Source organism: Bufo gargarizans, chromosome 5 (genome assembly GCF_014858855.1).
Source record: "Bufo gargarizans isolate SCDJY-AF-19 chromosome 5, ASM1485885v1, whole genome shotgun sequence".
Lineage (NCBI taxonomy): Eukaryota > Metazoa > Chordata > Amphibia > Anura > Bufonidae > Bufo > Bufo gargarizans.
Window position 1 is genome coordinate 469,165,196 of NC_058084.1, and position 14,013 is coordinate 469,179,208.

Consider the following 14,013-nt stretch of genomic DNA (forward strand, 5'->3'; position numbering starts at 1 on the left):
GTAGTTATATTCTTGTATATAGGAGCAGTATTATAGTAGTTATATTCTTGTACATAGAAGGCAGTATTATAGTAGTTATATTCTTGTACATAGGAGCAGTATTATAGTAGTTATATTCTTGTACATAGGAGCAGTATTATAGTAGTTATATTCTTGTACATAGGAGCAGTATTATAGTAGTTATATTCTTGTACATAGGAGCAGTATTATAGTAGTTATATTCTTGTACATAGAGGCAGTATTATAGTAGTTATATTCTTGTACATAGGAGGCAGTATTATAGTAGTTATATTCTTGTACATAGGAGCAGTATTATAGTAGTTATATTCTTGTACATAGGAGGCAGTATTATAGTAGTTATATTCTTGTACATAGAGGCAGTATTATAGTAGATATATTCTTGTACATAGGAGCAGTATTATAGTAGTTATATTCTTGTACATAGAAGGCAGTATTATAGTAGTTATATTCTTGTACATAGGAGGCAGTATTATAGTAGATATATTCTTGTATATAGGAGCAGTATTATAGTAGTTATATTCTTGTACATAGGAGGCAGTATTATAGTAGTTATATTCTTGCACATAGGAGGCAGTATTATAGTAGTTATATTCTTGTATATAGGAGCAGTATTATAGTAGTTATATTCTTGTACATAGGAGGTAGTATTATAGTAGATATATTCTTGTACATAGGAGCAGTATTATAGTAGTTATACTCTTGTACATAGGAGGCAGTATTAAAGTAGTTATATTCTTGTACATAGGAGCAGTATTATAGTAGTTATACTCTTGTACATAGGAGGCAGTATTATAGCAGTTATATTCTTGTACATAGGAGCAGTATTATAGTAGTTATACTCTTGTACATAGGAGGCAGTATTACAGTAGTTATATTCTTGTACATAGGAGGCAGTATTATAGTAGTTATATTCTTGTACATAGGAGGCAGTATTATAGTAGGTATATTCTTGTACATAGGAGCAGTATTATAGTAGTTATATTCTTGTACATAGGAGGCAGTATCATTGTAGTTATATTCTTGTACATAGGAGCAGTATTATAGTAGTTATATTCTTGTACATAGGAGGCAGTATTATAGTAGTTATATTCTTGTACATAGGAGGCAGTATTATAGTAGTTATATTCCTGTACATAGGAGGCAGTATTATAGTAGTTATATTCTTGTAGATAGGAGCAGTATTATAGTAGTTATATTCTTGTAGATAGGAGCAGTATTATAGTAGTTATATTCTTGTACACAGGAGGAAGTATTATAGTAGTTAAATTCTTGTACACAGGAGGAAGTATTATAGTAGTTAAATTCTTGTACACAGGAGGAAGTATTATAGTAGTTATATTCTTGTACATAGCAGCAGTATTATAGTAGTGTAAGAAGGTACAAGGATCGTGGATGATAGGTAGGTGTCATCGAGGTTCCTGGCCTCGGTGAAGTAAGAGCCGTTTTTTATGTGTCAGCAGCAGTTGCTGTTTGATGCGTTGATACTTAGTCTGGCTGTAATAGCTGATCCAGGACGGCTCTTACTGGGAGTAGTCAAAGTGCTGGGTGGGTGACTACTCCTCATGTTCCAGGCCAGGTTTTGCCAAGCATAAAAACCAGCCAGCACTGCCAGGTGAAGAGGATTACCTACGTCTGACAGTGGAGCTCAGGTGGTCTCTGTGCTGGGACCTGAGGTTTTGTGCCGGACTGGAGGGAACAGGCCTCCTAAAGTCTGCTGTGGACTACTGGAGGCAGAACTGCCAACAAGGTGACTTGTGCAATATGAACTTTCCACTGTGTGTGACTTAACACCAAGACTGCAAAGTGACATGTTGTTTTATGCCACTGCTGCAAGTGTGAATAAACACTGAAGTTTGAGTTAAGAACTTGTATTTTGCCTCTGTACTGCGTCCGCTTACCCCGTCTACCAGAGCGAAACCCCACAATAGTTTTTTATATACTCATACATAGGGGGCAGTATTATAACAATTTCATCTTACCCTCTCACAAAACAAGGCACGTGTGATCCAGGGGTCAGCTGGTCCAGCCATGTTGAGCAAACGCCGTAATGAAGAGGACCTTTGTTTTCTACAGAACATGATGAGATCGAGGTTAAGATTATTATAATAGACACGTAGAAGTTCTTGTATGGATTATCGCTCAGGAGATTTGGGTATACAGTGTATTTATTCATGAAGCCATTTTTTTCACAAATTTACATTTTAAAGGGACGGTGACTAGGCAGTGTGAACACTGTGCCATATTCATTATCCTATTAGTTCAGTTAAGTACACCTACTCCCCAAAAACATACAGGTAAGTGTTTGGCTCTCAGCAGCCACCATTTTGAACACCACTGAAGCAGAAACGTAATACTGTTACTAAGACCCCCCCACCTTTCCCCCTTCCAGTAGATGCTCACCCTGCGTGTGATACGACACCACTGCCACCGTCAGGTGGATCTGGTCGGGGTAGGCCTCCAAGGAGGAGCTGATGGAGTAATATCGTGGCTGGAGGAGTGGAAGCTGTGTGAGCAGAAGTGAGCTGGGGACACTGATGGACCGGAATTCGTCCAGCACCTCCAATATGGTCGGGCACCGGTGCCACTTCCACTCTTCGTACTGACGGGCATCCTGTGAAAGGTTCAAATAATATCCTGGTTATCATATTGTTCCTCATATGTTTGTCAAATAAGTCAGTAGACAAGTGCCTAATTTGGTGGGAATCATGTTCTGGGGCATATGAAGGCTCAGCTCTATATAATAGACTGGAGGTTTCTCACGAGCCCATATTTCGAGGGGTTATCTATAGGAGCCCATACTGATAAGGAGACAAGAGGCATATACAGTATGTAAGTCAAAGGTGTATGTACTATAGAGGCAGCCATTACATCAGCTTTCTGCTAACTGAGAGGGTGGGGCCAAAGTAATGACAGCCCCACCCTCTGCTCCTCATGGGCGGTATTAACTTGAGCAGCTTCCTCTGTTCCTAAGCACCATGATTTATGTAAACATGGAAGAGGGGTGGCTTGAGTCTGAATTTATTAAGTACTTAATCTACCACAGTCCGAGTCGTACCTGGCTCAGGGTCTCCAACTTCTGTCGTTCATCCGGATCCTCGCATAGGACGCTAAGCAGCTGCAGGAATTGGGGTGTCGGGGGAGTAGTAATGTCCAGGTAATTAGTCAGTGCTTGATGCAGTGTACAAGGTGGTATTCTGGTCTCGGAGACCCAGGTATCGTTACTACTGCTGACCAGGCCTGTGAGGAGAAGAATACAGAGCCTTAGATAGTGACTGCAGCAGTAAGGACGCTCAGGCCGGGGCAGCTCATACTTACTTTGGCCCAAGTCTTTGGCCATGATTTGTACTTGTACAGTGTCATTAGAGGCTGGAGGATCTTCCACACGCTCCAGCAAAGCCAGCACCAGTTCCTCTCGGTTACATGGGAACACACCCAGGTGGTCTCCAGGAGAATATTTTAGTTCACTCTGGCCCTCTGTGTTTAGCTTGACCAAGATGGTTGAACGGCTGTGGTTAGGAAAGATGAAGAAGATAAGGGACATATGATGGAGATCTAAAGCCTACCTATTACCAGTACTCACTCACAGATATCTCATAAAGGGGACAGGGGAGTCTGGAGAGAACAGAGGGGTCTGCAAGGAACAGAGGGTTCTGAACGGGCACAGAGGAGTCTGGAGGTGGGCACAGATATCTGGAAGGGGACAGAGGAGTCTGGCGGTGGGTGCAGATATCTGGAGGGGGCAGAGGGGTTTGAAAAGAACAGAGGGGTCTGCAAGAGCATAGAGGAGTCAGAAGGGAGTCAGAGGTATCTAGGGGGAGACAGATGTGTCTGGAGAAAACAAAGGGGTATGGAAGGGCACAGAGGAGACTGGAGGGAGACAGAGGAGACTGGAGGGAGAGGAATCTGGAGAGGACAGAGGTGTCTGGAAGAGGACGGAGGAATGTAGAGGGGACATAAGTGTCTAGAGGGGACTAAGACGTCTGGAGAGGATAGAGGAGTCTGAAAAGGACTGAGGAGTCTAGAGGGTGTCAGAGGTATCTGGAGGGAGACACAGGAATTTGCAGGGACAGAGGCATCTGGAGGGGATAGAGGAGTCTGGAGAAGACATAGGAGTGTGGAGGAAGACAGAGAAATGTAGAGGGGACAGAGGTATCTGGAGGGCAAAGAGGAATATGGAAGGGAACAGAGGAGTTTGGAAGGACACAGAGGAGTTTGGAGGGGCACAGAGGAGTTTGGAAGGACACAGAGGAGTTTGGAGGGTCACAGAGGAGTTTGGAGGGGCACAGAGGAGTTTGGAAGGACACAGAGGAGTTTGGAGGGGCACAGAGGAGTTTGGAGGGGCACAGAGGAGTTTGGAGGGGCACAGAGGAGTTTGGAAGGGCACAGAGGAGTTTGGAGGGGCACAGAGGAGTTTGGAAGGGCACAGAGGAGTTTGGAGGGACACAGAGGAGTTTGGAGGGGCACAGAGGAGTTTGGAAGGGCACAGAGGAGTTTGGGGGGACACAGAGGAGTTTGGAGGGACACAGAGGAGTTTGGAAGGGCACAGAGGAGTTTGGAGGGACACAGAGGAGTTTGGAGGGGCACAGAGGAGTTTGGAGGGGCACAGAGGAGTTTGGAAGGGCACAGAGGAGTTTGGAGGGGCACAGAGGAGTTTGGAAGGGCACAGAGGAGTTTGGAGGGGCACAGAGGAGTTTGGAGGGGCACAGAGGAGTTTGGAGGGGCACAGAGGAGTTTGGAAGGGCACAGAGGAGTTTGGAGGGGCACAGAGGAGTTTGGAAGGGCACAGAGGAGTTTGGAGGGACACAGAGGAGTTTGGAGGGGCACAGAGGAGTTTGGAAGGGCACAGAGGAGTTTGGGGGGACACAGAGGAGTTTGGAGGGACACAGAGGAGTTTGGAAGGGCACAGAGGAGTTTGGAGGGACACAGAGGAGTTTGGAGGGGCACAGAGGAGTTTGCAGGGGCACAGAGGAGTTTGGAAGGGCACAGAGGAGTTTGGAGGGGCACAGAGGAGTTTGGAGGGACACAGAGGAGTTTGGAGGGGCACAGAGGAGTTTGGAAGGGCACAGAGGAGTTTGGGGGGACACAGAGGAGTTTGGAGGGGCACAGAGGAGTTTGGAAGGGCACAGAGGAGTTTGGAGGGACACAGAGGAGTTTGGAGGGACACAGAGGAGTTTGGAGGGGCACAGAGGAGTTTGGAGGGACACAGAGGAGTTTGAAAGGGCACAGAGGAGTTTGGAGGGGCACAGAGGAGTTTGGAGGGACACAGAGGAGTTTGGAGGGGCACAGAGGAGTTTGGCAGCGGTTTACTCCCCTCTACTCATTAAAAACATTTGCAACTTCAGAAACCCCCTTCATACAGATTTAATCAAGCCTGCAGAGAGTATTGTATGCCAGATAAAAATTCTCCATGAAGTGAGCTTGCGGTGGGCTTCTGCTTTTACACAGAAGCCAATCTGATGAAATGGAGCTTCATTTTGAAGAAGATGATCAGACCACCGCAGACTCCACTAGAAAAAGGAGCTAAGCTGCAGTCACTGATCATAGCTGTGTCTTAAAGGAGCAAAGATAAAAAAAAAACTGCCGACACAACGGTGACACATCCTGTCTCCTGTACCCGCCCTATGCCATCCTGTCCACACACATGAGCCATCGTGCTGCTCCTCACCCGGACTTCTCGTTCTGTAAATTCTCCTTTGAAATGAATGTCGTCTCATAGACCTTCCTTCTGTGCACCTGACAAAGACCTGAGGGAAGAGCAAATGAAACAAAACCCCTCAGATCTGATTAAAAAAATTCAGAAATACAAAAAAAGTAAAAAAAAAAAAAGTCATCCCCTGGAATAAAAGAAAATCCCTGTGAAAACCACGAGAAATAAAACCTGATTCCACAAAGACTCAGCCGTCCCGCATACTGGTAGATGTGGCTTCGCTACATTGTATCACAGCATGGCGTAAAGAGGAAGGTCTGTGCAGACACTGGGCTATCCTGTGAATGCAGCTCTGGAGGTGATTGGAGTATGACATGATGTCACTCAAGACCAGTGTGAGATAAATCTAAAATAAATGGTGATTACCGGTAACCAGGTCCGGAGAGGAGGCCTGGATGGACAAGCGGTACTTGGACCTCTGCCAGCTGCCCTTTGCTTCGAAAAAGTCAGGGACATTCAAGTTGTTCTCATCGCCAACGCAGAATGTGTCACAGGCGGCCTGAGGAGAAGGAGAAATAGCGAGATCAGCCCATCTACTGTAATATTACCTGCTACCGACGCAGTCCAGGCTCAAGAGACAATTCGGCTCTGCTACATGTGTTCTCAATTTTCGGTTGCAGTGAACAGGTTAATGACCCCGCACTGGGCAGGTGGACGGGGGAGCGCAGGACAAGCATGACTCCGTGTGGGTCCCTCCCTCCTTATCGCTCTCCATTTCCCCCTCTCAGTGGCAGGAAAGGAAAGCGATTGTGATAGAGGGGCCGCAGTGTTTATCCAACATGGCTCAGGACAGACCCTCCCTTATACGAGGCCAGGAGGAAACCGCGTGTCACAGCCTAGACCTGAGGCCTGAGCAGAAGAAATAAGAACCAAGCCACCATGTAAATACCGCAGTCATCATATCTTATCTTCTACTCCGCTTACAACCAAAGCTGCGTTCACAATTCCGTTTATTCCCTGCAACGAATGCCTTGGGGGAGCACAGACGATAATTAAATGTTAGTTTTAATTTGTTATGTCGCAAGTATGACGCAAAACCCAATCAGTAGAATACTGAATGCAGCTCTGAGTGTGACTGGAGGAGAAGTTATCGAGCAGATGGAGCCAAGCGGTTTATGATTTTGCTCTAAATCCAATTTTTCTTCTCTTCGCTGACGTCATTTCTCATCCACCCTTCTGAGGGGATGACTGGACCCCATTGTCTGTCTTATCTCCTTGTAGATAAGGATGGGTGGTCTATGTCTAGGTGACTAATGACTTCCATCCTCACTCCCTGCGAGGACCAGATTGTGAAATGTGTAAACGGGACAGTGGATTTATTTTTTTCTTTATGCTCTTTTAAGATTTTTTTGCCATATGTCTTATTTTATTTTATAGGGGACGGCTTTCCATGTAAAATGCACTGAGATGTACTGCAGTTTTTAGACTGTCCACTAGATGTCAGCACAACACGTTACAATCCAGGCTAGAAAGGAACACCATCTTACTTTACACCCTGCTGTAAAAGAAATGTGATTGTCTTAAGGAAACTTTAACTTACAGATCCAGGTAATCAAAGGCAGATTGGTTTCTGGGGACTCGCTGCTTGACAACCTCAAACAACAGGATGTTAAATTGCTTCCATATCAACCAGACTGTCAAAGTCGCTAACAGCAGAGAAAAGCTGTCATTCTTCATCTCAGCCTGCCCTATTAATCAGATTTATTTTAAGGTGGAGGGGCGCTGTGTATGAAGCCACAGTCTGGCGGTGACTTCATTACCAAATGCACATTCCCTTCAAATCCTGAGCTGCTATATCAAATGTTTTCTTACCTTGAACACAGCCTTGGCCCAGGCACGGAAGGAGTCCTCTTGTCCACAGAGGTCATCACCCTCCCCCATCTGCAAGATACGCTCTCCACCCAGCTCCTCCAGTCGGGTGTCCACTGCATGTCCAAAGGCACAGAAATGGGGGTAGGCTCGAGAACCCAGGCCGAACACGGAGAACCTGGAGGTCACGGATGGAGCTTTTTAATTTTCAAATAGTAACAATACATTTACCACAATGCAATGTGACCATTCAGGGCCCCAAGTAAACCGATCCCCGAAAGTACCAGAGTATTGCATACAAATGGCAAATCAATCGGCTTTCATATGAAAACTGAATTTTACTAAATGTGACAAAGCAAATTGCAAAGTGTATCTTAATATTGGAAAATGCAACTTCCTTTATTAACTACTAGACAGGACGGTGGAATATTACCTGAGCGTCCCCAGGGGCCCCGCGCTGTCAGTGTTACTAGACTCTTTGCGTTTGTTCTTCCAGGTTGCAACGAGTTGATCCGTCTGGGACACACTGTTAAAACGCGTCTTGTAGCTTCTGCACAATTAGAAATAAGAAGAAATTGGAACATGGTAATTATTATCTATAGGAAAGGAGGAGAACAGCCCCAGAAAAAGTCTGTGAAGGTTCTTATTTATCCAGGTCATGGTATATATCTGTAAAGAATAAATCAAGGCAACTGGACTTACTGTAGATTTCTTGAAAACGTTTTTGTACAATCACTCAGAATTGAGAAAGCTCGCTGGAAGAACGAGTGAAACGTTTTCAAGAAATCTACAGTATGTCCAGTTGCCTTGATTTATTCTTTACAGATATAAGCCCCACAGATATAAGCTACTTCCTCAAATAACTACTATAATACTGCTCCTATGTACAATAATATAACTACTATAATACTGCTCCTATGTACAATAATATAACTACTATAATACTGCTCCTATGTACAAGAATATAACTACTATAATACTGCTCCTATGTACAAGAATATAACTACTATAATACTGCTCCTATGTACAAGAATATAACTACTATAATACTGCTCCTATGTACAAGACTATAACTACTATAATACTGCTCCTATGTACAGGAATATAACTGCTATAATACTGCTCCTATGTACAAGATATACTGCTAATACTGTCCTATGTACAAGAATATAACTGCTATAATACTGCTCCTATGTACAAGAATATAACTACTATAATACTGCTCCTATGTACAAGATATAACTACTATAATACTGCTCCTATGTACAAGAATATAACTACTATAATACTGCTCCTATGTACAAGATATATACTACTATAATACTGCTCCTATGTACAAGAATATAACTACTATAATACTGCCTCCTATTACAGAATATAACTACTATAATACTGCTCCTATGTACAAGAATATAACTACTATAATACTGCTCCTATGTACAAGAATATAACTACTTAATAATACTGCTCCTATGTACAAGAATATAACTACTATAATACTGCTCCTATGTACAAGAATATAACTAATATAATACTGCTCCTATGTACAAGAATATAACTACTATAATACTGCTCCTATGTACAAGAATATACTACTATAATACTGCTCCTATGTACAAGAATATAACTACTATAATACTGCTCCTATGTACAAGAATATAACTACTATAATACTGCTCCTATGTACAAGAATATAACTACTATAATACTGCCTCCTATAGTACAAGATTAACTAATAATACGGCACACCTATTTACAAGAATATAACTACTAAATACCACTCCTATTAGCATTTATTTAACTACTTAATCTGCCTCCGATTACAAGAATATAACTACTTAATACTGCTCCTATGTTACAAAATACTAACTACTATAAGACTGCTCCTATGTAAAAAATATAACTACTAAATACGGATCCATGTGCAAGAATAGTAACTACTAAATATGCTCCTATGTACAAGAATTATACGGCTATTCATACTGCCTCCTATGACAAGCTATACTACTATAATACTGCTCCTATGACAAGAATATAACTACTATAACCGCCTCCTATATACAAGAATATAACTACTATAATACTGCTTCTATGTACAAGAATAGAACTACTATAATACCGCTCCTATGTCATTTATATAACTACTATAACTGCCTCCTAGGTACAAGAATATGACTACTATATACTGCTCCTATGTACAAGAATATAACTACTATAATACTGCTCCTATGTACAAGAATATAACTACTATAATACTGCTCCTATGTACAAGAATATAACTACTATAATACTGCTCCTATGTACAAGAATATAACTACTATAATACTGCTCCTATGTACAAGAATATAACTACTATAATACTGCTCCTATGTACAAGAATATAACTACTATAATACTGCTCCTATGTACAAGAATATAACTACTATAATACTGCTCCTATGTACAAGAATATAACTACTATAATACTGCTCCTATGTACAAGAATATAACTACTATAATACTGCTCCTATGTACAAGAATATAACTACTATAATACTGCTCCTATGTACAAGAATATAACTACTATAATACTGCTCCTATGTACAAGAATATAACTACTATAATACTGCTCCTATGTACAAGAATATAACTACTATAATACTGCTCCTATGTACAAGAATATAACTACTATAATACTGCTCCTATGTACAAGAATATAACTACTATAATACTGCTCCTATGTACAAGAATATAACTACTATAATACTCCTATGTACAAGAATAACTACTATAATACTGCTCCTATGTACAAGAATATAACTACTATAATACTGCTCCTATGTACAAGAATATAACTATAATACTGCTCTATGTACAGGAATATAACTACTATAATACGCTCCTATGTACAAGAATATAACTACTATAATACTTCCTATGTACAAGAATATAACTACTAATACTGCTCCTATGTACAAGAATATCTTACTATAATACTGCCTCCTATGTACAAGAATATAACTGCTATAATACTGCTCCATGTACAAGAATATAACTACTATAATACTGCTCCTATGTACAAGAATATCTTTACTATATACTGCCTCCTATGTACAAGAATATAACTACTATAATACTGCTCCATGTACAAGAAATAACTACTATAATACTGCTCCTATGTACAAGAATATAACTACTATAATACTGCTCCTATGTACAAGAATATAACTACTATAATACTGCTCCTATGTACAAGAATATAACTACTATATACTGCTCCTATGTACAAGAATATAATACTTAATACCTGCTCCTATGTACAAGAATATAACTACTATAATACTGCTCCTATGTACAAGAATATAACTACTATAATACTGCTCCTATGTACAAGAATATAACTACTATAATACTGCTCCTATGTACAAGAATATAACTACTATAATACTGCTCCTATGTACAAGAATATAACTACTATAATACTGCCTCCTATGTACAAGAATATAACTACTATAATACTGCCTCTATGTACAAGAATATAACTACTATAATACTGCCTCCTATGTACAGAATATAAACTACTATAATACTGCCTCCTATGTACAAGAATATAACTACTATAATACTGCTCCTATGTACAAGACTATAACTACTATAATACTGCCTCCTATGTACAAGAATATAACTACTATAATACTGCTCCTATGTACAAGAATATAACTACTATAATACTGCTCCTATGTACAAGAATATAACTACTATAATACTGCTCCTATGTACAAGAATATAACTACTATAATACTGCTCCTATGTGCAAGAATATAACTACTATAATACTGCCTCCTATGCACAAGAATATAACTACTATAATACTGCTCCTATGTACAAGAATATAACTACTATAATACTGCTCCTATGTACAAGAATATAACTACTATAATACCGCCTCCTATATACAAGAATATAACTACTATAATACTGCTTCTATGTACAAGAATATAACTACTATAATACCGCTCCTATGTACATTTATATAACTACTATAATACTGCCTCCTATGTACAAGAATATGACTACTATAATACTGCTCCTATGTACAAGAATATAACTACTATAATACTGCCTCCTATGTACAAGAATATAACTACTATAATACTGCTCCTATGTACAAGAATATAACTACTATAATACCGCCTCCTATATACAAGAATATAACTACTATAATACTGCTTCTATGTACAAGAATATAACTACTATAATACCGCTCCTATGTACATTTATATAACTACTATAATACTGCCTCCTATGTACAAGAATATGACTACTATAATACTGCTCCTATGTACAAGAATATAACTACTATAATACCGCCTCCTATATACAAGAATATAACTACTATAATACTGCTCCTATGTACAAGAATATAACTACTATAATACCGCCTCCTATATACAAGAATATAACTACTATAATACTGCTCCTATGTACAAGAATATAACTACTATAATACTGCTCATATGTACAAGAATATAACTACTATAATACCGCCTCCTATATACAAGAATATAACTACTATAATACTGCTCCTATGTACAAGAATATAACTACTATAATACCGCCTCCTATATACAAGAATATAACTACTATAATACTGCTCCTATGTACAAGAATATAACTACTATAATACTGCTCATATGTACAAGAATATAACTACTATAACACTGCTCCTATGTACAAGAATATAACTGCTATAATACTGCTCCTATGTACAAGAATATCTTTACTATAATACTGCTCCTATGTACAGAAATATAACTACTATAATACTGCTCCTATGTACAAGAATATAACTACTATAATACTGCTCCTATGTACAAGAATATAACTACTATAATACTGCTCCTATGTACAAGAATATCTTTACTATAATACTGCCTCCTATGTACAAGACTATAACTACTATAATACTGCTCCTATGTACAAGAATATAACTACTATAATACTGCTCCTATGTACAGGAATATAACTACTATAATACTGCTCCTATGTACAAGAATATAACTACTATAATACTGTTCCTATGTACAAGAATATAACTACTATAATACTGCTCCTATGTACAAGAATATCTTTACTATAATACTGCCTCCTATGTACAAGAATATAACTGCTATAATACTGCCTCCTATGTACAAGAATATAATTACCTGATAGAACCATGTGTTTCCTATAGTGAACCTGGTATTACTCTATAGCACTAGATGTTACATGTGATCTTGTACATTAGGACACGTGGGCTCGGTATAACACGTGTAGTGTGCGCGGTATGTGGTCGTTGTGACGTGTTCACTTTTTTAGTCACAACATGAATAATATGAGAACACAACTGGGCTCTAAAATTAATCTGGAGCGCTTCCTTCCCGAGGATCCTGTTTCCTGCTGGACGGGGAGAGCGTCATATAATAAACGATTTGTGCTGCTCGTGTTCTCAACAAATCTGGGAATTAACTCTCCCTGACTGGAGGGGGCGTCACCTCCTGTATGATGTCCACGGCGGGACTGATCTCACAGCGTTCACGTGTCCTGTGTTATATTAGTCACTGCCGCACATGTCCTATATTTTCCCACCCAGTGTTCCTAGTCTTAGTACTGACCGCCCCTGGTTGTCACCCAGTGTTCCTAGTATTAGTAATGACCACCAGTGGTTGTCACCCAGTGGTCCTAGTCTTAGTAATGACCACCAGTGGTTGTCACCCAGTGTTCCTAGTCTTAGTAATGACCACCAGTGGTTGTCATTCTGTGTTCCTAGTCTTAGTAATGACCACCAGTGGTTGTCATTCGGTGTTCCAAGTCTTGGTAATGACCACCAGTGGTTGTCATCCGGTGTTCCTAGTCTCAGTAATGAACACCCCTGGTTGTCACCCAGCTTTCCTAGTCTTAGTAATGACCATGCCAGTGGTTGTTACCCAGCTTTTCTAGTCTTAGTAATGACCGCCCCTGGTTGTCACCCAGTGTTCCTAGTCTTAGTAATGACCACCCCTGGTTGTCACCCAGCTTTCCTAGTCTTAGTAATGACCATGCCAGTGGTTGTTACCCAGCTTTTCTAGTCTTAGTAATGACCGCTCCTGGTTGTCACCCAGTGTTCCTAGTCTTAGTAATGACCACCCCTGATTGTCACCCAGCTTTCCTAGTCTTAGTAATGACCACAAGTGGTTGTCACCCAGCTTTCCTTGTCTTAGTAATGACCACCAGTGATTGTCACCCAGCTTTCCTAGTCTTAGTAATGACCACCAGTAATTGTCACCCAGCTTTCCTAGTCTTAGTAAGTTGTTTTCACCCAGTGTTCCTAGTCTTAGTAATGACCACCAGTGGTTGTCACCCAGTGTTCCTAGTCTTAGTAATGACCGTCCATGGTTGTCACCCATCTTGACCAGGTCAGTGTATGTAAATATGAAGCAGAACGATGAGTTGATGTCTGAATAGTCAGGAGATCAGAC

At 40.4% G+C, this 14,013-nt stretch overlaps 1 protein-coding gene across 5 annotated transcripts in view; it reads right to left on the reverse strand.

Moving 5' to 3' along the window:
- The window catches only part of LOC122938785 (nitric oxide synthase, endothelial-like), a 91,628-nt gene that overhangs the window by 23,473 nt on the left and 54,142 nt on the right, over positions 1 to 14,013 (reverse strand). For all 5 annotated transcript variants that reach the window (XM_044294555.1, XM_044294554.1, XM_044294559.1 and 2 more), the window contains 8 exons: positions 7,971 to 8,087; positions 7,541 to 7,715; positions 6,095 to 6,227; positions 5,687 to 5,765; positions 3,337 to 3,527; positions 3,077 to 3,258; positions 2,422 to 2,632; positions 2,001 to 2,088 (listed from right to left, as the gene is read on the reverse strand). In XM_044294555.1, coding sequence (XP_044150490.1) covers positions 2,001 to 2,088; positions 2,422 to 2,632; positions 3,077 to 3,258; positions 3,337 to 3,527; positions 5,687 to 5,765; positions 6,095 to 6,227; positions 7,541 to 7,715; positions 7,971 to 8,087 — 1,176 coding nt within the window. The remainder of the gene's footprint in view (positions 1 to 2,000; positions 2,089 to 2,421; positions 2,633 to 3,076; positions 3,259 to 3,336; positions 3,528 to 5,686; positions 5,766 to 6,094; positions 6,228 to 7,540; positions 7,716 to 7,970; positions 8,088 to 14,013) is intronic.